Raw genomic sequence first — 27,337 nt, forward strand, 5'->3', positions numbered from 1 at the left:
TTATCTACTGCGTCATAAAACTTGAAGGGGCAATAGAGGTCATTTCATCCAACTCCCTTAAACTCCCAGATGACGCCCAGACTTGCTCACTGATTTGTCTGGGTTCAACCCATCCCAGAGCAATGTCTTTTTTTTTTTTTTTTAAGATTTTTATTTATTTATTTGACAGACAGGGATCACAAGTAGGCAGAGAGGCAGGCAGAGGGGGTGGGGGAAGCAGGCTCCCTGCTGAGCAGAGAGAACCCCGGGATCATGACCTGAGCCGAAGGCAGAAGCTTAACGCACTGAGCCACCCAGGCGCCCCCTTTTTTACTGAAGTCCATTGCCTCATGTCATCTAGTAACACCTGTTAGAGATGAAATCACATCCACTTTTTATGTATAAAGTACCATGATCAAGATTGTAAACTTCTGATGGCACATTTTTCTAGGCGAATCTGTAGATTCAGGGAGAATAAAAGAAAATGTGAAATAATGAAAGTAGCTACTAGGAAAGAGGAATAGAAACGGGATAAATAGGGAAGTGAGTACTGCATTGTGGTCAAGTGAGGACCCCCCGTCGTGGACCATTAGTCAGCCTCTCCCGGCTGTTTCCCTAAACTGTTGCCATCCAAGTCAGGGGCGGGATCCATGGGAGTGAGTTTCATTTTTTTCAGGGTTACCTCCTGGTTTTTGCGTAAATTTAAGTGTGTTGAATGTAAAGATAGTCTGGATTCTTGACCTGGAGGCGAGATTAGAAAGAGAGATGTGAGTGATTTTGTCTCATCTGAGTGTGGTCAGTGCAACTCTCCTGGGCAGGCAGGTCCTCCTAATTAAATGTCTTACGTTAACAGCCCCTAAATTCCTTTCCTTTTCATTAGCTCTTTGCAGGAGCAACCACACAGCCCTGACAACATGCCTTTGGCACTTGGGTTTGTTTTTTTTATTTTTTAAGATTTATTTATTTATCTTAGAGAGCACGAGTGGGAGGGGCAGAGGGAGAGAAAGAATCCCAAGTAGACTCCCTTCTGAGCACACAACCCCGAGATCATGACATGAGCCAAAACCGAGTCAGATGCTTACCCACGGTGCCCCCTCGGCACCCGGTACTTGGATTTTTAATTTGAGCATTTGGACATAGTCCGCATGCTTTTCTTGGATCATCATGAAGATGATGGGGAGGGAACGGTAGCCCGGAGGGAAACTCGCCCTCAGCTCAGTGCTGCAGATGAAATCGGCCGCAGGTGTACACATGGTCTGAACTCTCCAATTAAAGTCAGGTTGTTAACAGCCAGGTTAGCATCAACTCCTGACCCTTTCTGTTCTCACGTGCTCTGCCTTTGGGGTAAAAGATTAAAAACGATGCAAGTCTTTCACAACCGGAGCTTTATCTCCCATGCAGAAAAGATGGAAGGAAGCAGGGGCACCTGGCTGGCCCAGCTGGGAGAGCTGGCAACTCTTGGTCTTGGGGTCGTGGAGTTCCAACCCCACACTGGGTGTAGAGATGACTTTCTTAAAAAAAAAAAAGGAAGGAAATAAATGAATTTCAGCTGCGGACATTTTGCGTTTTTTTTTTTTTTTAACTTACGCACAAAGCACTGACTTCATCTCTCATTCCCGATTTCTCAATCATCTTTCTATAGAAGGTGATATGTCTGCATTTTTGTTTTAGGAACCTCGCAAAGAAATACCAACCTAAAAAGAACTCGAAGGAGGAAGAAGAATACAGGTCTGTTTAACGCTGATAATTATGTGCTGATAATCTTTACACCGGCCGTGATGCTGATGAAGGAAAGGAGAAAGGAAATGTACAGAAATAAGCTGCATTCCCCACCCGTGTTTGTGCTAGTTTTTAAATTGGCATCAAGAACGGTAAAAACCCGGCTCAGCTAACTTACGCTGAGTCACTAGACCTATTCCAGATTGTTTCAATTAAGGTAATTGGGAAAAGCTCAGAATGTAATCTCAGCAAATACAGGAAGTGAGGATTGTGCATTCCATGGTCTTGATTGGCTTTTGTAATGTCATGTCAGGCGTCTCTTTGAGAAATCTGTCCATTTCAGTAAGCAACTTAGGCACCTTAGCATAGACAGTGCAGAAGTGTTAAATCTCTAATTTAGATCTAAACATCCATTGAATTAATGCATAGTTGGCATGTACAGTATCTGGGGTCATATTGGAACCAGGATTAACGAGGCTAAATACTGCCTTACATAGAGCCGTTCGGCTTCACAGAATGTAGAGTGCTTCAGTGGTAATTAATTCTGAGCCATTTCGACGAGAATGCTCTTATGAGTAATGGAACTTTTGGGATCCTATGGGACATTGACGCACATTAACCTGATTTTAATTAATATTTCGTCAGCGCATATAGTGTTAGAACGGACGGGGCCCCTGTCTGAAAGAGTGGCGTGTGCTCATTTCCGTAGGTATACAGCTTGTAAAGCCTTCCTTTCCACCCTGAACGAAATGAATGATTACGCTGGGCAGCATGAAGTTATCTCCGAGAACATGACCTCGAACATCACTGTGGAGTTAGCCCGCTACGTCCAGGAGCTGAAGCAAGAGAGGAAATCGGTAACAGAAGTTTGTTTTTTCTTCCTAAGAGATGGACCAGGGGCAATGGGAATATCCCTAGAAGCTTTCAAATTAAACACAGTCATATAACGTGGTGGGTCTTGAACTGAATCGTGGAAAAAGTTATGGACCCTGTTCCTAGAAGGTGTTTCTAGGTCTTTGCAAGGGTCCCTCAGACACTGAAACTTATCTGAGGACACCCCTCTCCCCCGAATAAAATCCCTAAGAGGAGTTTAAATGTATTTGAGGATCTCACACATAAAAAGAGTAAGCGATACCAGGTAGTACACGCGGCGTGGAATAAGTAGTATTAACTTAAATGCTGATAATGTGTTCACAAAAGCCAGAAAGGTGATCTCAGTGCCATCAGCTGTTCTCTGGGTCCTTTGTCATCTCACGAAGAGGCCCTTTTTGGTCCTCCTGCCTTGGTTATCATCTTATCATAGCTCTTACTGTTAACAAAGGAGAAATACGTGCACTCACATAAAGTATATTCATAGTCAAGGTTTTGTCCTAAAAGGTTTAATTGTAAGCTGCGGTTGGTGTCCTTGTTCTCTGATGGCTTACACAGGGCATCATAATTTGTTAGGAATAAAGTACTAAAGCTGGCCCACGATAATGCTTTTCTCATTTAAATCCAAGTCCACCATGGTTCTTCTGGTGCCCTGGACATGCAGGAGCCAAGAGAGAAGGTGGGATTCCTACTGAACAAATGGAAGAGATGTTAAATAATAATCATCAAAAGAATTACTTACTTGCAGTTGTGATGGTTGCTGTGAAGTATGAGTGTAGGTTCCCCAGGAGGAGATGATAGTTGTGCCTAACATGCTCGTGCTCAGGGTCGGGGAGAAGCTTCCCAGGGCCCTAAACAGCCAACGTTTTAATAAGACTCAAAGGATGAGGTGCAGTTGCCTGGGACAAGCAATGGAGGTAGCAGCCAGTGCAAAGGCCCTGGGACAGGAAAGTTTTTGGAACATCTGAGGAGTTTACTTCTTTCTAAGTAAGCTATAAATAGGTAGCACATAGCTTTGGGCGAGTTTAGTAGTTAGGAACAGATAATATGCCTTAAGAACAACCATTGGTTTGAAAAACAAAACAAAACCCACTGGTTCATAAACTGAGATGACATGTTTTATCTGTTCACATAAGAGCAGTGGATCTCAACTGGGCACAATTTTTCTGCCTACCCCGGCAACACTTACCAGTATCTGGAGATAGTTTTGACTGTCCAGGGGGTTGCCATTGGCATCTGGTGGGTAGAACCCAGACATGCTCGTAAATATCCTACAATACACAGGCGGTCTCTCCAACAAAGAATTACCTGCCCCATAATGTCCATAGTGCCCAGATTGAGAAACCCTGCACTAGAGCCCCAAATTAGATGACAGCATCTTCCAGACCGTTCATTAAAGATCTTTTCTATGATGGAAAGGAAGCAGTGCACAGAATACTGAAGTTCAAAATGAAGCACAAATGTCTAATATAATCATAAACTAAATAGAGTAAATCTGAACTTGATGTTGGACTGCTTCCCGGGTTCTTGAACTTCCCTCAACCTTGCAAAGTTTATACCTTCTTCCTGTTTGTTTCTTTGTTCAGTGCTTTGTGTCTCTTGACTGACCTTCAGCTACCCACGTAGCTTAGAAATTTAGCAAACACCCTAAACCAGAACTCTCTGCCTTTACTTTAGTACAGAATATAAATTCTGTTTCTGAAGTGAATCATGAGATATGAGCCCACATAAACTGGCTTCTTGTTAACTTTATTGAATGCCTCTCTTCCAGCCACATGGCCCCCTTGCTATTGCAACCTCACCCTGTGTCACCCTAGCCCAGGGCCTTTGCACTGGCTCTGTTCTCCTTGGAAACCTTTCTCCCCAGATACCTACAGAGCTCACTTACTGACTTCTCAGGAATAGCGTCTTCTTGAGGTCTGTCTTGTCCACCTTATTTAAAATTACAAAGTCTCTCCTCTCTTTCCCCGCCTCATTCCCACCACCTTCCCTGCTTTATTGTATTCCCATAGTGCTTACCAACATCTAACACTTTATATATTTGTTTTCTTTTGTCTCACACTAGAATGTAAGCTCTTCAAGGGCAAGAATTTTCTTGGCTCCTGTGGTATCCCAAGCACCTGGAAGAGTGCCAGGGTGGAAGTAAGCATTAGGAAGTAGAGAGGAGCCGTTTTAGACTCAACTTTATTCACTTTGTTCTTGGACTTTGTGTCATTAGTGGAGGATCCTTGTATTTCCTTTTCATTGTTGTGATTGGGTCCTTTTGTTTTATTCATTCACTGCGAATCATGTCTTTTGTACAGTCCGTCGTATCTGTAGCTTGAATTCTGTTCCTTTTTTAATCAGGAATTATAGTAATTTATAGAGTAAATTATAGGTGATACAGAGACATTAAATAAGATCTGCAGTTCGTAGTGCTCCTTTTATTTTAGGGAGAATTACAAGCACACATCTGAGTCAGATGTTCCACTGGGAATAACGACAACCACCGGGCTCTTGAAGCATTTCGTAATTACATGAGATGACATTTTAGGAAATTGGGAACCCTTTTAAAGTTCTAGAAAGAAAGAATAGCCGTACGTAAATGCGTATTTGTGGTGTTTTAATAGAATGCATCATGAACCTTTGTGCTTTTTTCCTACATATTTATCATTATTTTGAATGACCACGTAATGGGCCATTAGGTTGTATATGGATACGCGGCGACTTTAGAAATTATTCTGGTTATATTGTCTGTTTAATTGTTTGGCCTTGAGTCTTCATTTTTGTGGATTATAATAACTGATAGCTACTAGACTTTACATTTTCATCTTCACAGCATCTCTTCGGGAGGGGGACAGTGACACATTTTATCCCAGACCAGGAGGCTGGAGGCAGCAAGGCGGGGGTCAGGCCCTTCCCCAGGGGGTGGCTCTGTGTGGCTCTCGGGGCCATGCATGTTCACATGCGTGTTTTTGTTCCCACTGAGTGACGTTCTTTAACTTACATTCAAGGATGCCGGGTTAGACAGTGTCCGCTTCCTCACGGGCAATCAGCTCTAGGTAAGGCACTCCTTGAGGTCGAACCATAATGACCAATATTTCTCCTTTAGAGCTTTCCCTTTGGGCTCCTCGGACTCTTATTAGTGAGTGATCTTACTTATTCTTGAAAAGATGACTCATGGGGTGCCTGGATGGCTCAGTTGGTTAAGCAGCTGCCTTCAGCCCAGGTCATGATCCTGGAGTCCTGGGATCAAGTCCCGAGTCAGGCTCCTGCTCTGTGGGGAGTCTGCTTCTCCCTCTCTCCCTTAACACCCCACCCCATACTCGCTCTCTCTCAAATAAATTAATTAATTAAATCTTTTTAAGAAAGAAAAAAGTGAAGATGACTCTTGGCACGCCTGGTGGCTTGGTCCGTGAAGCATTTGCCTTTGGCTTGGGTTATGATCTCAGGGTCCTGGGATCGAGCCCCACATTAAGCTCTCTGCTCAGCAAGGAGTCTCCCTCTCCCTCTGTGTGCGCTCTCTCTCTCTTTCTCTCTCTCTCTCTCTCTCTCAAATAAATCAATAAAAACCTTTAAAAAAAAGATAACTCTTAAAAACACAGCAGAATGGGATCTTCTCCACTTTGTGGTGACATTTGTGACCAGCGGAAGTGACACAACAGAGCTGGAACTCAGATCCAGGTCTTCCGGTGTCCCAGCCAGGGGCCTTGTTGCCATGCTGCTGTGAAGGGCTGACCGCGTGCTGCACATCTTTCCTAGGAGAGGGAGAGCCCAGACCAGCTGCGTGTCCACAGCTCCCTGGGAGGCTGTCGGGCTAGGAGAGGAAAGGATGTTCTGGTCAACAAACGGGCTTGGGATTCAGGCAGCCCCACCAGCTGTGACACATCAGACTGGGTCCCAAGGGCTCTCTGAGCCCCATTCTGAGTCTAGTGAGCTCCTCGCTGAGAAAGGAGTTGGATGCAGGACTCGATCCCAGGACCCTGCCACCATGACCTGAGCTGATGGTAGACACTTATCCGACTGAGCCACCCAGGTATCTCCCCCCAAGTGTTCTGATCCGGGTTTATTACAGAAAGCAGGAATGTATACAGGCTTCCCTGAGACCGTATGTCATAACAGTATGGCCCAGTGCATTTAAAAAGAACTTTGTAAAAATGTAGAATTGGTGGACAACGCTGAAATGAGAGGCTTTCACCATTTTAGGTCTAGCTAGTAATTCTCAGAGCTGACCAGAAATCATGTCTTGCTTAAGTGCCAGTCTTAACCATTAGTATAATGCGTTTTGGGCCATTTGGTACAGCGGCGAAATCCTGTCTGCCCAAAGGGATGATTTCAAATTTATAGGATTACTGCTGGATCTCATTACTGCATATAGAGTTATTTCCAAGTTCAGTTTGGAATACTACTGGAGAATTATTTCTCCTCTAGATTTTGCTGTGTTTGAATAGATGAATCTCTAACAAGGGTCTTTGTGGTGACAGAGCTCATTCTGTGAAGAATGTTTCCTTCCCTCTGGATTTGAAAGGAAGGTAGTAAGAGGGAAGTAGAGGGAGGGATGGACATTCTTCTCATCCTGGGGGCCACTTCATGATAATGAGCCAGCTGTGTGTCCTTGAAGTCTTAAAAATCTCCCATTATAAAACAGAACAACACCTGCTGTTCACGTTCTTTGGAGAAAAGGTGGGTTTTAGGCAGCGATGTCCACACCTCCCTTGTTCCCATAAGACGTGCAACTCTCCCACATAGTATCTTAAGGAAACAGTTTGTTCCGAGACACAAATTTATAGGCTCGTTGTTAGAAAAATAAATTGATTTTTCAAAAATAACTTTTTTTTTTTTTTTTTAGTTTATTTGAGAGAGGAGATCACAAGTAGGTATCACAAGTAGGTAGAGATGCAGAGATGGGGGGAAGCAGGCTCCCTGCCAAGCAGAGAGCCCGATGTGGGGCTCCATCCCAGGACCCTAAGATCATGACCCAAGCCGAAGGCAGAAGCGTAACCCTCTGAGCCACCCAGGCACCCCAGAAAGTATATTTTAGCGAGGTACTCACCTTCTCTTTAGAGAGAATAGGATCAGTGGCCTGTCTTTGGGAAGAACATAAGTCAGAGTACACACTGCCCGTTCCTTTGCTTTGTATTCAGTTTTTTGTCCAGATGTAAATTACCAATAAATCTGTACTATGTGACAATATTTAGGATTTACTGGTGTTCAGGAGAAATTACTGGGAAATCAATATTCTTTATAAGGCAACATGATTAGTTTTAATGTGTAAAATCTGGAAATTTTTATACTTGCCTGATTTTCCTAGATTTTGACAGATTTGCAGTAATACAATAGTCATCTCTTTTAGCTGACTTGCAAAAAGAACTTCTGTTTCTTGGGGCACCAGTGGCTCAGTCGGTTGAGCATCCAACTCTTAATCTCTGCTCAGGTCTTGATCTCCGGTCGTGAGTTCAAGCCCTGCGTCAGGCTCCTCTGGAGTCGACTCCACACCCTCCTCCGTCAGGGTGTGGAGTCTACTTTAAAAATTAAAAAAAAAAGAAAAAAAAAAGAACTTCTATTTCTTTTATGTACTCTTCCCCCCCTTTTTGAAGGGGGGAATGTTATGATTCATGTATTACTTGTCAATATTTTTAAAGAATGTTACCAAAATTCTGGATTAAAGAACAAAAACTTGAAATTTTTAAAAGTAAAAATCCTCATTTTTTTCCAAGTCATCTTCTAGGTGTCACTTATAGACACAAAGATATTGATGTGTACAAAGACTGATATAGACATGTATACGTAATATGTCTATATAAATATATTTCCTATCTGTAACACTTAAGCATATTAGTCCTATATGGATATAACTTACATTTTTCTTTATTCCCCATTTAATTTCATAAGCAGTTTTTATTTTTCTGCATGAGAACAGGTAGTTTTCATCATTAGAATCTTAGTGGCTATGCATTATTCTAACGCTCGTGTCATTCACTTAACTAATTCTTTACTATTTGACCTGTAGGCTATTACCAGTTTCGGGTTATTTACTTACTTTTAGTTATATAAAGAGTACTGCAGAGAACTCGTTTCTTTCATAGCTCTTTTGTGCGTGGGGTGGGCACCGTTCCTCCAAGCTAAATTCCAGGAAGAGAGTACGAGGTCGAACGTAACGTGATTTATGGTTCTTAATTAAGCTCTGGTCATTTACCAGAGTGATGGTCTTTGAGAGAAATGTAGATGAGATTCCTAAGTCACAGAAATGATCAACGAGGTTGTGAATTACCCGATCTGAAGTGTGGGTAGTTCAGAGTCGCTATCAGATAGATTCCCCTATAAGAATGAGGGTGCCTTGCTGGCGATTTTTGCCCGTTGAATCAAGTTGTTAAAGAATTTCGGAAAGGTTGTTTGGTTCAGCTCAAGCCTTCGAGTGTGTCTCAGGGTAATGCACGGTGATCAACGCGAACCGTGTAAGAGGGATTTTTATAGAGATTTGTAGCTCCAGAAGGGGAGTCAGGAGGTGCTGGCTGACATTGACTGGAACTTCCAAGCAAGATTCTCTCAGCAGGTGGAAAGTATGGTTCATTACCAAATATTGGCCAGGAACAGAATCGCTTTTTGGCAGCGGTTATCTGAAAAGTTCTAGAGGAAACGATTATACAGTACCTTCAATGACTCACTAAAATTTTTATAAACTCAGAGAGTGCTTACAAGACCCCACATTACTTAGGTTGGCCAGTTATATCTTTTCCCTGAGGTCCCAGAGGTGTTTAAAAATTGATACTAAAAGATACCATCATCTCCAAGTTAGCTATTGGGTAGGTCCTATTTAGGAACTTAGGGAAGGACTTAATATCCTATAAGGCAGTTTTGTAGCGTGGACTAACCCTACTATGCTTCGAATATGTTTTTACAAGAGATTTCAGCAAACAAACAAAGCCTAGCGTGAGGGAATGCAGAAACTAAAATGGTCTTACGTGTGTGATCAAGTCATTACAAGTCAATTTCTGATCTTTCCGGTCCCATTAGACGCACCTGGGGTGCTCCATTATAAAGCCAGGACCTGTGGGGAGAGAACACAGAAAGGCAAGAGGGACTTTTCGATTTCATAGCCTGGAAGAGGAGGGTTTCCATAATACCTCCTCTTTACTGGGGTTACCACCTTTATTTAAACAAATCTGAAAGCAGGGAGCCCTGTAGAAGTTGCTGGTCTTCTGCCTATGTCCTGCTGGTGGGACACCCACGGATAGCTCCTGGTTTAATGTATCTCTAGAAGGTGTATTTGGTTTTGTTATGTCTCTTTTGTTTTGGGAGGACGTGACAGGCGCGTGCTGTTCATCCAGGCCCTGTTACCGCTGTGGTTCTGTCATTTGCAGAATCATTAAAATTTCACCCGAGCATTTATGGACTAACATACCTAGTTATAACATACCTAGTTATCAGGAGGCTGACATTCTGCTCTTGATTCCCTGGATTTGAAGTGCAGCTTTGGGTTTTGTGGTGCTCCCTCCTGAGCTGGAACGAGACCTTCTTTTTCTTCTTAGAACCAGGAATTGTTTCACTGATGTTTTGTGTCCCAGCGGACTCTCCTGTATCCAGGCACCCACTTGCCATCTCCCTGGATGAGCCCGATGCAGCGTCTCTGAGCACCCCATTGTCAGGGGAGGGAGTGTCCCTGGAGCCCAGCAGCACTAGGAGTGATGCCCCAGAGCTGTGCGATGCAGAGGGCTTTTTATCCCATCCAAAAAGAAACTGTGGATCCCCCAAACCCCTTTATCATACCCCTGTTCCAGTCTGCATTTCCTCGGTTCGTTAAATGGCACTCTTTGTTAACGTAATTGTTCTGGCCCAAACAATAGGGCGTCCAGGACTTCTTTTTCCTTCACACCCCATATAATATGGGCCCTGTCTATGTAATATATATATCAGGTCCTGTCAGCTCTACCTTCAGTAAACATTCTGAATCCAAACACTTCTCACCCCTCATCCGGTCCCTCATTGTCTCACCTGGAGGACTGCCCCAAGCCTCCTACCTTATCCCTCTTGCTCCCAAGGTCTGTGGCGCAGCTCCCCATCTCCACCTGTGCCACCAGCTGTCCCGTGAACAGGTGCAGCAACCTCCTCCCTGTCCCTCTGCCGCGCCTGCCCCATTCGGTACGTTCTCCGCACAGCAGCCGGTGCAGCCTTGTCATCATGCAGACAGACCACGTCCCTTCCCTTCTTCAGTCTTTCCGTAGCTTTCCCTCACCCTCAGCGCGGCCCAGGGAACCGCTGTCCGCGGTCCGGCCCTTGCCTGCTTCTGTCTTACTGCTCATCTTGGTCTGATCATGTTGGCATCAGCCGTCGAGGAACACAGGAAGGCCTTTCCTGCTTCAGGGCATCTCCACTGCTGTTCCAGGCACTCCGAAGGATGTTTCCTTCCCTAGACCTTTGCAAGTTGACGCCTCCACTTTGTTCAAAAAACGTCATCCAGATCTGTTGAAAATGCTGCTGCACCCACAGCTGCCCTCTCTGTGCCTCGTCCTCTTTCTCTTACCACCGTGGCCACAAGGACAGCAGCAGGCATGGGCCGCACCTGGGGCTGCACCTGGGGGCGTGTAATTAATATGTGTGGAATGAATAAAGTTGATTGTAAGAGCTGTCAGCCTACTGGGGAAGGATTACTGCCCCTAACGTCTCACCCTTGTCAACTGGCGCCTTATCTGAAACTCTTACTGATGGTGATTCTCATTGTCTGGGATTGGAAGTCCGGGATTGATACCCTCAGCAGGGGTCGAGTGAGGGGCATCACTGCTCCATGTTGGTCATTTTCAGACTCTTTCATCCTAAGAGTTAATCAGGAGGCGCCTGGCTGGCTCAGCCCATAGAGCATGTGACTATTGATCTCCGGGTCGTGAGTTCAAGCTCCACGTTGGGCACAGAGCTAACTTTAAAAAAAAAAAAAGAGTTCATTGAGATTCTTCAAAAACAATCAGAATTTTAAGGAATGTGAGAGAAGGGATTATTCTGAAAGACAGATACAAGCCTCCTGGAGTCCAGATGAATTGTCAATGTGTGGAGAGATCTGGGTAGCAAAAGCCGGCATGAGAATGACAGGAGCTGTGGGAGATGGCATCCTCGGAGAGGACAAAGGCCACTTGGCACCGGCTGCTGGATCGCGTGTGGGGTCCCCTGCCCGGTGCCCAGATGGTCGAGGGGATGGGTAGGGTTAAGCAACTGAGCCTGACACTGGGAGGTAGGCATGTTAGGAACGTGAAACAAGTTCACTGGGACAGTATTTGCTTTATAAATAGATGGAGGAAAATGGACCTTCCTGAATAAATCATATTTATTTAGTCCTATGACCATCCCACACAGATCAGAATGCGCTGCCATCACCAACGCTTCTAGGTCTATGGTTTGGGGTTGCGGTGGCTCCCGTGAGTGGGGCTGACGGTGGTTGAGTTTCCTTACCCGGTCCCCGGCCATATCTCTGCAGCAAGGATTCGTGGTTGTGCTAATTAATCCCGAGTCAGGCTTGGAAGCTGCTCAGACCCACCATGCTGTGGTTTTGAGGAAATTACAATATTTGTCACAGACATATTTTCTGCAAGCCCCTTTTTTCTTTGCCCTTTTCAAGTCTTGGGTTCCTTTGTTTTCATCTGGGGAATCTGAGTTTTATTTAAAATTCCAGATGGTTGACTGTCCTCAATTGAGTGTTTATTCTCTCTCTTTCTTTTTTTTTTTTCCTTTTTATCTGGATTTGGCTGTTCTCACATCATTGCCATATTTTGCTTTTTTATGGAGTTTTAAAAATCAGTGGTCTATTATATATAAATAGTGTAAGAACGAGCAGCTGTTGTACCTAATTGTGGAGTGTGAATAATAAACATTTTCACAGTCTAAGGGCGATCTCTTGCAGCGCAGTAAAACCTTGTTGGAAGCTTTGTCGTTGTAGTTTTTCTTAAAGTTTGTGCTTGCTTAATTTAGGTTTCCTCTGATTCTTATCTCAGCGGCCCCTGCTTACTGGGAGAATCCTAAAAAATCTGGAAGGATGCTTTTATTGTATACATAGACTCTACCTGTATATTTTTAAGGTCCAACCAAAAAGTTGAAATGAAAGTAAGTTTCATTGTCTGCTGAGATACCATCAGGCATTTTCAAAAGCCTGTTATTACTGCCGAAGAGAAATGAAAGCACCCTGCTTCCAGGAGAAAGTCAGCCGCATTTCTCTGGGTCCCCAGAGATGCCATTTCCCATCTCTGCTGATAGGAGAAAAGCGCCGTGATGACTTCACTTTGTGGCTCCAAAAGACTTATTATCTTTTTCTAGAGAACAGTTCCTCTTTATTTAGAGCTCGGAGGCAACTTTAAAGAGACACACTTGCTCACTGTCCGGGGAAGCAACACTTTGCCATTGTTTGTTAATAAACAACACGCACATCTGGCAAGCCGGTCTGTTTGTTTATCTTTGTAACTGTTAGCTAGCTTTTCCGACTGAAGGAGGAGAGAGAGAGAAGGAGGTGGCCCCAGATGACCACTGTCTAGGTCGTGGTACGCTCAGGACGGTCAGGAGGCCTTCGGTACCACTCTCTGATTTCCTAAGGGCTCAGGCACCACCACGTACCGGGAGAGATACGTTAGAAGGAAAATCACCGACACCTTGATTTTTCCTTATGTCACGGGAGACATTAGGATCTCAAGTGTAGTTCTCAGATGGTTGTTTTAGTCGGACAGGACTGCGGCCAAGGAGTCCTTCGTGGGAGAAAGCTCCTCTGTCAGGTCAAGGTGCACAACCGTGCTTGAAAAATAAGATGATACTTATTTTTGAGTATTAAATGAAGGAGCAGGGAGAGAGTTTACTGTGTGGGTTTTCAATCAAAATCAGCCTTCGGTGCTCCCAGAATATGACCCTGTGTGTGTGTGTGTGTGTGTGTGTGTGTGTGTGTATGGCATGGGGGGAGGGGGAGTACCTATTGTCTCCAGAGAAGATTCCTTTGATGATACAGCCGACTCAGCCTTTCCTGGCAGTGCCTGTCACTTTCTGCGTATTCTTGTGTGCGTTTCCTCTCAGCCCAGGACTGGCCTCGCATTTTGTGAAAACACCCATTTCAAGACCATAAACCTAGAGCACAGGTCTGAGTTTGGTGCTAAGGGTTTTTTTATGTCTTTATGTCTGTCTTTAAATCTCGAAGTAAAACTGGGCCAGGGGATAGGGAGATCTTTCCAGCAAATCGCAGAACACAGTAATCCTGCTTGTGAAATGGGGGATCATCCGTAGCTTCTGACCGGGCAGGGCTCCAGGAGCCGAGAGGGCACCGCTAAGCCTGTTCCTCTGCCTCCCTGTCCGCCTCTCTCTTCCCCTGACTCCCTGCCCCCAGGACTCCCCTCCCTCCCGCCCTCCATTCCGTGTTAAAGTGATGTATGTTTGGCTTCCAGAAAACCCACTTGCATTTTGTACTTCCCTCCAAGGTTCAGGATTTTCCTAGCTCTGCCCTCAGCCCTCTTTCTTACTTCCACTGCCTCGATCCCCGCCTTGCTTGTTTATTTCTAGCCTGAGACTCAATCTCCGTTCAGTTTCATCCCTACGTCTGTTATGAAACTTGAGGAATGAAGCCCCCAGGGGCCTCCTCTTGGATTCATAGAGACAAAAAAAAGAAAAGAAGTTGCTGGATGGGTAAAACTTGCCACAAAAAGGAACTTAACAACAGTGAAACGTGGCCTCAAAGGAGAGAGAGACAAGAAGAACGCTGTTGTTAAAAAACCAAAATCTGATTGCGTCTCCTCCTTCCTGTGTCCCCCCCGCCCCATCCCCGGCCCTCCTTTGTGGCTCAGCCGGGCCCTAGGCTCTGACTAGGGGAGGATGGAAAGGTACAAGGCTACGCGGAGGGGACAGGCGGAACAGCCGGTCACGCTTTCTGCTTTCTTTCTGGCCATGGACCCCCCCGCACCCCCACCGAGGTTTATACCTTGTCCATTGGAACACAGATGCACATTGACACCCAGTCACTGAAGGAAGGTTGTCTAATAAAAGGAGCATTTACCCTGCTGGGGAGAGGGTTCAGGAGAAGTAGTAGCGCTCGTGCAGGACCCCGGGGCTAGTCAGGGTGGGGAGCTGCTGTGGCCCCTCGATCGGACGGGGTCAGGGGAGAATTGTAGGCATTTCCTAGGAGTGCCTGACCCGAGCTGTGGCCTTAGGTCGAGGACCTAGCCAACCTGGAGCATCATAGCGAGAGGAAGCTGCAGATAGAAATTCCTGCCCTCTGCTATGCCGGAACCTCTGTGGCAAATCGGACAGAGCCCGAGGGCAAGGGAGCCTGCATGTGGTCCATTCAGGTCAGCCTCTAGGGACACAGTACAGGGCGGAGAACGGATCTGGGAAATTCCCACCACATTGACAAAGTTGGTGACGTCACAATTGAAGGCTGGGACAGGATTTAGGAAACACTGGTGATTTTAGGGCCCCGGATAAAAAGGACACTGTTTTCTTCATACTTCCATGTCTTTCTAGCTGGTCGTTCCTGGGGGTCCTGTCTCCTTTGGTGATCTCGTCCAGGCTGTAGCTTGACATTGAGCTCCCGTTAGATGCCCGTAACGCTGATCGTTACAGCATTGGCCGCTCTCTGGGTTCTCCTGCAGCCATCCAGCAACCTGGGAGGCTCTCCACTTGGGGGTCTCCTAGAATGTCAAGCTCACATGTCAAAAGCTGTGTCTGATTCCCCTCAGACCTGCTCCCCACCTGCACGGCTACCCTGTGGTCAGGGTTGGAGAAAGGCTCCTACCTAGAACCTTCCTTCATAACAGGGCACTTCTGTACTTGGAATGACCATGGCTCCCAGCTCATTCAGGCCACAAGTCTATAAAATGCTACACAGTCTGGTCCTTTCTTCTCTGACCCCCTCTCCTGATATTCTCGAGGCTCACCCTGATCTAGCCCCCTAGGATCCTTACTAGTCAACACAATGCACTTACCTGCCTCAGGGCCTTTGCATATAGCAGGGGGGAATGAATTTATTTTTAAATCTAAAAAGGCCTAAGTCATGGAAACATCCAGCTACACAAAAGTTTTACACAAATGTTTGCAACAAGCATCATTCACGACAGCCCCAAACGTGGAAAACCCCAGTGTTCATCGATTGTGAAAGGATAAACAAAATGTTTATAGATGTCCAGACAATGGAATGTCACTTTGTCACTTGGCAGTAAAGAGAGATAAAGTGGAGATACACATGACAACACGGATGAACCTTGAAGACATCCTGCTAAGTGCACATTACGTCCTAATGGAAACATCACATCAGTCACAGAAGGAACTCATATTGTATAAGTCCATTCACAGGAAATTACCCAGAACAGGCAAATTTATAAAGACGGAAAGTGGAGTAGTGTTTGCCTAGGACTGGTGGGAAGATGAGGGCTCAGAGGTACGGGCTCTCTTTTTGGAGGATAAAAAAGTGTTTTCAAATTGATTGTGATCATAGTTGTGTAATTCTGTGATTACAGCAAAGAACGATGTATTGTACAACTTAAATGGGTGGATGGTGAGGTACATGAGTTCCTTCTCAAAGCAATTAAAAATGAATATGTCTTAACAAACATTGCTGTCTTTTTCCAAGTGCTGTATATAGGTCTTAGGATTCAGTATTACCATATCTGAAGTTTTAAAGGGAACTCTGTGACCGTTTGCGTTTTCACTTCCTCTTTATTTTTTAACCCTTTCCTTTCTTTGGCGTGCACGTGCTAGATAGTATTTCAGTATGATTGGGGAGGAGGGGGTGCCTGGCTGGCTTGGCCGTTAGAGCACATGACTCTTGATCTCAGGGGCCTGAGTTCAAGCCCCACGTTGGGCATGGAGACCACTTTAAAAAAATGAAATACGAAATAGGATCTTTTTCTCACGTATGAGTATGACAAAGAGGGTGCTAATCCCCATGTGTTTTCTGTTTCCAGTACTTTCACGACGGGCGGAAGGCACAGCAGCACATAGAGATCTGCTGGAAACAACTCGAATCAGTAAGTGCACAGCAGACACTGGAGAAATAAATGCCTGTAGACTTTCGATTTGAATGTGAGCTTGCATCGATCCGTAAGTGCAGAACAAAAACACCAGAGGGATGGATGCCTTTAGAAATCTCCGTTTTGAATCACCTTTATCTCTAGACACCATGATTGAGACTAAAGTGTGGAGCCCAAAGAGCTCAAGCAAAGTGTTTCTAAAAACTCCTATGGAAAGCGTAAAGGTTAGAAAGCTGGGGCGGAAGTAAATGCAGATTTTAGAATAGTTCTTTGACTTTAGGACGGATAACCAACCAGCTTAGAGGAGAAAGCTCTTCGGGTGATTGAGACAAAATGATACGTTCTCATAGGAATCTTGTGGTTTCATTCCCAACTGCTCTCCTGTCACCACTTGCCTCTGCTTTCAGAGTAAAAGACGCTTTGAACGTGACTGCAAAGAGGCAGACAGGGCGCAGCAGTACTTCGAGAAGATGGACGCTGACATCAATGTCACCAAAGCAGATGTGGAAAAGGTAAGGTGGTAGTGAGCTCTGGCCTTTCACTTCCTCTGATGTCTGTCACCGCTCCTCCCGGGCTGCCAGTCCCCAAGCTCTCCTTTCTGATGTCCCCACGACAGGCCACTCAGCCTGGGATCAGCTGGTAGCATTTTGTGGCACCGGTTGTGGGGACCAGAAGCTGACTTTTGGGGAGTCTCCAGTGTTGTGATTGGAGCAGGTTGGAGACTTGGGTCGTCCCCAGGATGAAGACAGGAGATTGAGGAGCGGCTCATGGGGGGTGGGGAGCGTGGTTTCCGGAGGCTGTGGCTTTCTCTTAATGGCTTTTCAAAGAAAAAGTCAACCCCTTTAAAAGCCAGAGCAGACCGGTTCTGCGCCATCTGGAAGAGCTCTGCTGCTTCTAATGCTTCCGTTGGGGAGATAAAGGGATGCACAGGCTGGCCTGATTTTCTAGGTGATTCATTCAGGTTCTTAGCGGGTTGCATCCTGGGCGTCCCTTCAAGGGCTCTTCTCTAAGTGGACTTGCGTCGCAGTTCGGAATGTGGTGAAATTCATACTGTACCTGCTTGTGGTTCCCTATCTGTTTTTCCCTCGAAGCTGAGTTTTCTTTTTCTAAAAGTCATCAATACAGTGTAAACAGCATTAGACTGTTAAAGTACTGTATTCATCCCACGGCTGCCTGGGGCTGTCCGGGCGTCTGCAGCGTCATGTTTTACGTAGAAAGAGGCACAGAGTTTTCATAGATTTCTTTCACTCTTGCCAGATTCGTGGGAGATGAGTTTAGTTGGAAAATAGTGTGGATTATTTAGTTATTTGTCCAAGTCTGCCAGATTCCTTGCTTAAAGCTTCGGTACATGTTAGCATGGTTTCCTCGATAATGACCTAATATATTTAAGTACACACCAATGTCTCTGAGCAGGAGTGGGGATACTTTCCTGAGAGATATATAAATGTGCTGGTAAAGTGACCATAAATCACCATTCATTTGTTGTAAATTCCTAAGAAAGAGCCAGCTCCCCGAAGATTGAAAACATGACTCAGATAAAATAGATTGATCCAGAGTTTATCAAAAAAATCATTTGGGGCTAAATGGAGTAAAGGTATGCATTCTTTATAAAATATTTTACTACCTAAATGTAAAATCAGAGTGATTTTTATTCAAGATTTTTTAAAAAGATTACTTTTATGACTTTTCTTTTTTTAAAGATTTTATTTATTTGACAGAGCGAGAGAGTAAGGGAGCACAAGCAGGGGGAGTGGCAGAGGGAGAGGAAGAACAGGCTTCTCTCCGAGCAGAGACCCTGATGCAGAGCTAAGACCCAGGACCCTGGGATCATGACCTGAGCCAAAGGCAGACACTTAACCTACTGAGCCACCCAGGCTGCCCATGCTGATTACAGAAATACCTGAAACTGCAAACAGCTGAAGGGGAAAAAAAGAATAAAACATGCAACTATTATTAATAAAAGGTAGTTTACCTTTCAAAATAATGTATATTATATAAGTACAGTGTAAAGAATAGGAACCAAAAGAATACTTGTAATCTACAAGCTAGCTTAAGAAGAAAAATCTTACTCATGCCTTGGAAGTCTGTCCCTAACTTCCTGCTCCTGGTCCCCTCCCTACAGGGGTATTTTTTCCTTAATTTGGTGTTAATTGCCTCCTTGCTTTATGTCCCAGCTTTACCACAGGTATATGTATTTTCAAGGAGTATATTTATAATTTTGTCTCTTTTCCACCATTATATAACCAAAATCATACTTTCATTTATTTTCTTCGGACTTGATTTTTTTTTCATCCACTATGTTTTTACTTAATTCACATGGAGTATAGAACATGTGACTTTGGGGCGCCTGGGTGGCTCAGTGGATTAAAGCCTCTGCCTTTGGCTCCTGTCATGATATCAGGGTCCTGGGATCGAGCCCCACATGGCGCTCTCTGCTCAGCGGGGAGCCTGCTACCTCCACCCGCCGCCTCTCTACTTGTGATCTCTGTCAAATAAATAAAATTAAAAAAAAAAAAAAAAAAAAGAACACTTGACTTTTATGAATTCAGGTTAGAGGCAGATGCCTTGCTAAACTCTCTTTTTTATTTCCACTTTCTTTTTTTTCGGTTTTTGTTTGTTTGTTCTTTTTTAGAGAAAGTCGTATCCCAGCAAATTTCTTTTTCAATCCTTACGGCTTTTTTTTTTCTTATCTTGCTCTGTTGGCAGTGACCATCATTATGGGGACAGAAACAGCCGTTGTGGCCCTTCTTATCTGGATTCCGATAATGAAGAGAGTACTTTAAATGTTTCTCCATTAATTAGTGCACGATTTTAATAAACCCTTATCAAGTTCAGTGAGTCCCTTCTTTTCCTTTGTTGTCAGGAGGTTTTTTCCAACTTGACTTGATATTCAATACCAGCCAATACTTTTTCTGCTTCCTTTAATCCGTTAATGTGATAGATTACATGAGTCGGTTTTCTTATATTGAACCAAATTAGCATTCCTGTGACAAATCCAGCTAGGGGGTGATGGGGTTTTTAAAATACTTGATCTGAATCTGTTTTGTTACTATTTTACTGAAGCGGCTTGAATCTGTGCCCACTGAAATTGATCTGTAATGTTTCTTGTCCCTCCTAGTTGGCTTTACTTAGTAGTTTCAGAGTGTTGCTCTTTTTTCTCTTCTCTGAAATAATACATGTGAATTGAAATTAATTGGTTATTGACTGTTTTGTAATACTTCACTCTGGGAAAGTCTCTAACTACTCAGTCAATTCCTTCATCGTCTGCTTCCTCTTTGGTCGATACTGTGGGTTGTTATTTTTCTAAACATAAACCCACTTCATCCTAAGCTTTCAAATTTATTGCCTTAAAGTTGCCTGTAATATTCTCTCACCTTACTGTTTGCTGCCTATGTGGTTGTGTTCCCCCTTTTATTGACTCCCAGTATTGCTTATTTATACCATTTTCTCTTGGAGGATCAGGTTTCTGAAATCATTTTTATTCACATTTTCAAGAACCCCAAATTTATTGTTGTGGAGCTTCCCTTGTCTTTTTTTATTTTCTGTTTCATTTCATTTCTTTTTCTTCTTTGCCTTCCTCTTTGGAAATAATTCTCTTGCCTTTTCAGAGATTTCTTTCTTCTTGCCTACCTCATTTCCATTTTTCGTCTTTTCTAATGTGAGCATTTAAGTGACACATTTCTCAGGGCGCCTCAGTGGCTCCGTGGGTTAAACGTCCGACTCTTGATCTCAGCTCAGGTCTTGATCTCAGGGTTGTGAGTTCAAGCCCTACATTGAATCTACTTTAAAAAAAAAAAAAAAAGTAACACATTTCCCACTTACGTACAATTTTATCCACAACCCACATATTTTGGTATGGAGTACTACTGTTGTTTGTTTCCATTACTATTGAATCTCTCCTGTGATTTATTTGGAAGCCTGTATAAAAATTTCCAGTTGTGGGTGGCTGGGTAGCTCAGTCAGTTAAGTGTCTGCCTTGGACTCGGGTCATGATCCCAGGATCCTAGGAACGAGCCCGGTGTGGGCTTCCCTGCTCAGCTTCTCCTTCTCCTTCTCCCCCTCCCACCCCGCTCAGGTCTCTCTCACTCTCTCTTAAATAAATATATATAATCTTTATTTTTTTTAAGATTTTATTTATTTACTTGATGAGAGAGAGATCACAAGCAGGCAGAAAGTCAGGCAGAGAGAGAGGGTGAAGCAGGCTCCCTGCTGATCAGAGAGCAGGATGCGGGGCTCGATCTCAGGACCCTGAGATCATGACCTGAGCCGAAGGCAGAGGCTTAACCCACTGAGCCACCCAGGTGCCCCTATATATAATCTTTAAAACAAATAAAAATTTTCAATTATATGAACATGTAAACTTATCTTTTCAGTATGGATTTCTGTAATTTCATTGCATCACCATTCTAGGAAGTCTGAGTTGGAGTCTTGGGTGTTTGTTGAGACTTGTTTTATGGCCCAGTACATGGTCCGCTTTTATAGGCGTTCTGGAAGTAGTTGAAAAGAACATGTATTATCCATCTCTATGTATTTTCATTAGATCCAACTTGCCGATGATGTCACGCAAATCTTCCCATCGTGAAGTTCTGTTGTTTTCTGCCATGTGTTGTATCATTTTTTGAGAGAGATCTGTTACTTCTCTGTGCTTTACTTTTCCTGTTTGTCAAAAGGGAACACAGAACAGGATTGACGGGAGGATTAACAGGGTCAGTACATACGGGGGACTCAAAGCCGTTTACTGCCATGGTCGGTGATCCCCGAGTTAACCATCCTGATGATGGCAGTGGAAGAGCTGTCATTTTCTCTCATTTTTTTCTTCCATTGTAAGGTTACTTTATGAAAAAATTAACTTTAGGGCTCCCCACTGGCTCAGTGGGTAGAGCAGGTGACTCTTGATCTTGGGGGCCTGAGTTTGAGCCCACGTTGGGTGTGGAGATTACTTAAAAAATTAAATTAAAAAAAAAGCTTTTAATACATAAATAAATAAGTAAATTTTAGAATTGTAGCATCTTCAGTGTGTTTTGACTTTTCATCCATGTGTAGTGAACTTCTTTCTGCTCTTACGTTTTATGCCTTGCAGTCTGTTTCGCCTGATACTTAGCAGCTCTCTGGGCTAGTATGTGCCTGGCAGATCTTTCCCAAACTTTCTCTCTATTACTCTGTTACTCGACCTGCTTCTTTGTCCTTGTATTTGGATGGGTCACTCAGAAATGGCACATGACTCGATTTCTTTTTCATCCAGTCCAATGGTCTTTTCCTTTTCCCTGGAGAAAGTTTGGGTTCATGTATACCATCTTGTCTTGTTTTCTCTTTGTATCTCTCTCTCTGCATTCCCTCACCTCTTGCTCTGACACTTTCCGTTTCTTGCTTTCTTCAGTTTTGACGTTTTGGTCTTGTTTCACTTTCCTCTTTGCCTGTATGAAAGATTGGAGATAATGTATTCTCTTTCTGTGCTTTTATTGGTTAGCCTAGATATTTTAACGTACGTATTCAATCTAAACTACAAAGTAATTTGGAATCTTTACTAGTGTTTTCCCAAACAATTCTTGGGTCATTGCAGTCTGTGAGTCTCTGGGGTTCCATTATACAGGTTAAGCTTTCATAATTTTTACACAGTCCTGTAAGTATGCTTTCTACTTTCTTTGTTCACCATTCTTTTTGTATCTGAGATCTTATTCCTTCTTCCCAAAGGACATCCTTTGGAGGTGCCTTTAGCAGAAATTTATTACAGTAAAATCTCGGTTTTTGTTTGTTTGGGATGATTGCTACTCTCATCCTTGAAAGATGATTTCTCCATGTATAGACTCCTAGGGCGATTGTATTGTACCTAGAGGAGGAACTTAATTCTACCATCTTGTGGCTCTCGTTTGTGTTAAGTTGTAGAGGGGGAGAAGCCAGCCTAACTGTTAATCCCTTGAAGATAACACCCTTTCTTCTTGGTAACTATGGAGATTTTTTGTTTGTTTGTTTGTTTGTTTTGTTTTTTTGGTCTTAGTTCTTCACTGAAATTTCACTGCACTGTATCTTGCTGAGAATTTCTTTTTTCTCTTCTTTTGACTTGGTGAGTTTATTGGCTCCTGGTTGGAGTTTTCCCATGCGTGTCTAGCTACCATTCTGCTAGTTCATCTGGAACTCTGATTATTAGGTGCAAGGTAAATTTTACTCTGTAGATTCTACAAGCAGGATTCTACTCTGTATCCTCTCTGCCTATTAACCTCTATTTCTGTTTCTCATCTTTTTGTCTTTCTCTGCTGTGCCACATGGAATTCCTTCACATTAGAATTTTCATGTCACTAATTCTCTCTTAAGCTGTGTCTAATCTGTGGTTTAATGTATCCACTGAAGATGGATGAAGATAGAAGTTGTTACATTTTCACTTCTAGAAGTTCCTTTAGACTCTCTTTAAAATCTGTGTGGTCTTTTTGTTATTTTCTTGTGACTGTCATATTTTCATGTCATATTTTACTTCTTGAAACATACTTAATATACCGATTTTATATTCTCCATTTAATGAATTTCAGTATCTACAGCCTTTGTGTATTGATTCTTCAATTTGTTGTTTCTACTGACTTGCTCATGGTGACTCATTTCCTTGTGTGTTTCTGTGATACATACATTTCTGCTATAATGCCATAAATGCATTGCTACAAACCTTATGTTCTGTAAAAACACGGCTGAAAAAACCAAACTGGACTTCTGGGGTTAAATAGGCTTAGAAACAGATCACTTAACAGTGACAGAACTTTGTAACCAGACCACCAACAAAACAACAACCCTAGTAAAACTAGGCACAATCCTTGTCCTTTAAGACGTGAGTCTTTCAGAGTATTAAGGCCTTCAGACATGGGGGAATTTACGTCTGATGAGACTACTTGGGTCAAAATGAAAAATCTGATCCATGCTGGAGTTTTTTATATCATCCATCGTTTTCACACTAGGGGAAATAGCTTCCCGCATAACATTAACATACTATGTGCAAAGAAAGGGCTTTCATGTTAGACCAATGTCATGGTCCTATATTTCAGTCCTATAAAAAGGTAAAAACCACAACAGAAAAACATGTGAAGTACAGAACAGATTGTGTGATTATGGATATGCGTTCCTTGGGATTTTATCTGTGGCCAAGGTTAAAGTGAGTTCTCCAGGGAGCTGGCATTCCCTCGGGTCACTCCCCAGCCAAGACTGTGTCAATCTAAATTTCCAACTGGAGGTTTGAGATCCACGCATGCTGTGTGAGTTCTGGCCCTTTGTGTGGTTCAGAAATTTCCATGATGATTTTTTTTTTCCTTTGTTTTTCTCCCTCAGGTCAGACCCAAGTTTGTTATCGAAAGTGCTGTTGCTGGGTCCAGTTATGGCCTTAGGACTTTCTGATAGGTCCTGGCCAGATTGAATTGTTCTCCTTGACTCTTTTACTTTTTCCAAGGATATATTGTGTTTTTGTATCCCGAGAGCATCGTTTTGTTATTTTTATGCAAGTACCACTTACCTTCTCTATAAGGATGTGATCAGTTACCGGATTTTAGCATCCCAACATTGGAGCAGGTAGAGCAGTGTCAAAACATTGGAATTCATAAGTTCTTTTGCCTGAGTGTGATTTGGAGCACTGTAATTTCCCCAAACAAACCACAGTTTGATTCTTTTATCCCTACTCTGTTTTATTGCTAGTGAAGCCTCCTCAGTATCAAGCTGAAAAGATACAGTGTTTCAGTTCTTCTTGCTACATAATGTAATTACCCATTGTGACTTCTGACAGTCTTTGAATCTAATATAAATGTCTTTTCCCCCAGTTTCCACAAATGATTAAATTATCCAGTGGTATTAGAAATAACTCACGCTCTCATGCAGCAGTCGGCTCTGCGGCACTGGGAACCCTGGGACTGGCTTAACCCTTCCCACTATCAGCAGAATGGACTTGTCTAAATTACGTTTGGGTGTGATGATACAGGAGAAGGGAACTGCATCTTTTCCAAACTAGTACTAAGGATCTGGGTTTGAGCCTGATTTTCTTCTTTTTTTTTTAAATTTAAATGCCCCACACTTTTCATAAGCGCTGTGTTCAGATCATCTAAATCTGTCCAAGTCCATGTGCAGCATCTATAGACTCTCGCTTTGTGCCCAGTGTCCGTGTGTGCCCAGATATTTACTAATTCGCTTACAAGAGGGTTTTTGTTGTCCTTGAGGCACCAGTTTAACTAAAAATAAATTTATATTTATATTTATAAAATAGAAAAAAAGTGTTAGTTTTTGTCTTTGGGCAGATGAATAGATTTGGATGTTGTGAGGCTGGCCGTGTTCCTCCGAGGAACGATGAGGGAAGGAAATAGCTCAATGGAATGGATTTTATTGGTGATGAAACTCAAGGAAGTATGCAGTCTCTTTTCTTTTGCCATGATGCAGCTGTCAGAAAGTTTTGAACGTCAAGACTTAACATGAGTTCTAGTGAATGGGAATCAGGGGATCTGGATTTGCAAAGGGCCAGTATATGTTAGTTTGAATAGGTCATCCTGGGCTCATGACCCATGTGCTTATAAATTGAAGGTAAAACCAGACCCTTTCTTCCTCCCTTTTAATGTGTTGGAAAATATAGCCCTTACCATCTCTTTGGTAATATTGAGAAGTCAGAGTACTCCAAGGGAACATGGGAAAATCAAACCATATATCTTACTCAAATATAGGGTCTCTTATAAAATAATAATGAGGATAAGGTGAGAATATTCTGTGCTGTCCCACCTCCCCCCATCCCAGGTCCTCCTCAGAGGTGATCACTCTTGCCACTTGATACATGTCCTTCTAGAACATCTAAAATAATTACTGTTGTTGTTGTTTTTTATTGGGGGCACCTGCCTGGCTTCCTTGGTAGGGCGTGCAAGTCTTGATCTCAGGGTCATAAGTTCAAGCCCCACTTTGGGCATAGAGCTTACTTTAGAAAAAAACGTTTTTTATTGAGGTGAATTTACGTACAGTAAAGCAGCCACATCGTAAGTGGGCAGCTCCGTGAGTTTTCACATATACATGAAATCATGCACCACCACCTAACATAGGGGACGTTTCTAGAACTGCCACAGGCTCCCCTGAACACTCCCCCACCCCAAAGGTAACTATTATTCTGACCTCTATCATACATTAGTTTAGCCTGCCTCTGTTCTTCGTACGAATTACTCAACACATGTTCTTCTGTCTGGCTCCTCTGACTCAGTATGTTTGTGGGATGCATATGTTTGTTGCATATGGTCATAGCTTGTGTTACCCATTTGTGAATCCCATGTGGCGTGCTGTGTGGATATACCACAAGCTGTTTATCTGTTCTCCTCTTGGTGGGCATTTGGATTGCTTCCATACTGAGGCTTAGTTAAGGAAGAAGCTGCCATGGACATTTTTATACATGGCTGTTGGTGGACCTGGTTTCTCACTTTTCTTGGGTCTCTACTTGGGTGTGGCATCCTGGGTCATAGGTGCGTACCTGGCTCTGGCAGGATGTCAAAGACATTGATGAGGTAGTCGCATCGACGGACACTCCTCTAGGGGGTTGTTCCTCGTCCTCACCAACAATAGGTGTCTGTCGATCTTTTTCCTTGAGCCTTTGGGTGAGTGTGGAGTGGAATCTTTCATGGTTTTAATTGGCACTTGCATTTTCTGGATAAAGAACGATGTTGAGCATTTGTGGAACCACATGAATAACCTCTCTTGTGAAGTGACCCAATCTTTTGCTCATTTTAAAAACAGATTATCAGGACGCCTGGGTGGCTCAGTCTGCTAATGTCTTCGTTCTGCTTGGGTCATGATCTCAGGGTCCTGGGATCGAGCCCCACATTGGGCTCCCTGCTCAGGGAGGGGGTCTGCTTCTCCCTCTCCCACTGTCCCTCTCCACCCCGCTCATGTTCTTTCTCTCTCTCTCTCTGTCAAATAAATAAATTAAATCTTAAAATAAATAAATAAATAAAAATAGATTTTCTTTGTTTTGGTATACAGGTATTCTTTATAAGTGTGTATATATATGTGATTAGACATACGTTCATAGGTATGTATATAATTATACTATATATTTTTATGTCTGGCTTTTTTTTTTTTTTAAGATTTTATTTATTTATTTGACAGAGAGAAACACAGTGAAAGAGGGAACACAAGCAGGGGAAGAGGGAGAGGGAGAAGCAGGCTTCCCGCAGGGCAGGGAGCCCGATGTGGGGCTCGATCCCAGGACCCTGGGATAATGACCTGAGCCAAAGGCAGGTCAGGCCATGTCTGGCTTCTTTTGATGAATACAACTTACTAATTTTAATAAAGTCCAATTTGCCAGTATATATTTTTTTTAAATATTGGTACCTTTTGTTTTCTGTTTAAAATATCTTTACTGGGATGCCTGGGTGTCTCAGTGGGTTAAAGCCTCTGCCTTTGGCTCAGGTCATGATCCCAGGGTCCTGGGATCGAGCCCCATATTGGGCTCTCTGCTTAGCAGGGAGCCTGCTTCCTTCCTCTCTCTGCCTGCCTCTCTGCCTACTTGTGATCTCTGTCTGTCAAATAAAATAAAATCTTTAAAAAAAAAATCTTTACTTACCCAATAAAGCCTTTTGATGTGCCTTTAACTGATAGGTGGGTGATGCTTTATCTTACAGTTTTCGTCATTGCTGTCAAAATATTGTTGTGCAGTGGAAAAGCCTGGACAACTGGAATATTATTGTTTCCAAGTCACACATTTTTAAGGATCATGCTTAGTAGTACAGAGAGCCTGTCTTTAGCTGGTTCCATCTCTCAGAAGCACAGTGCCATCAGAGCTGACTTGGTTCCAAAGGACCATTTTTCCATCTAGTTTCCCT

The 27,337-nt window shown here is 43.4% G+C and overlaps 1 protein-coding gene across 8 annotated transcripts in view; it reads left to right on the forward strand.

Moving 5' to 3' along the window:
- The window catches only part of FNBP1 (formin binding protein 1), a 142,994-nt gene that overhangs the window by 65,739 nt on the left and 49,918 nt on the right, over positions 1-27,337 (forward strand). For all 8 annotated transcript variants that reach the window (XM_044264693.1, XM_044264686.1, XM_044264687.1 and 5 more), the window contains exons 3-6: positions 1,651-1,707; positions 2,408-2,555; positions 16,461-16,523; positions 16,934-17,038. In XM_044264693.1, the coding sequence (XP_044120628.1) occupies positions 1,651-1,707; positions 2,408-2,555; positions 16,461-16,523; positions 16,934-17,038 (373 nt within the window). The remainder of the gene's footprint in view (positions 1-1,650; positions 1,708-2,407; positions 2,556-16,460; positions 16,524-16,933; positions 17,039-27,337) is intronic.

Source organism: Neovison vison, chromosome 9 (assembly GCF_020171115.1).
Source record: "Neovison vison isolate M4711 chromosome 9, ASM_NN_V1, whole genome shotgun sequence".
Classification (NCBI taxonomy): Eukaryota; Metazoa; Chordata; class Mammalia; order Carnivora; family Mustelidae; genus Neogale; species Neogale vison.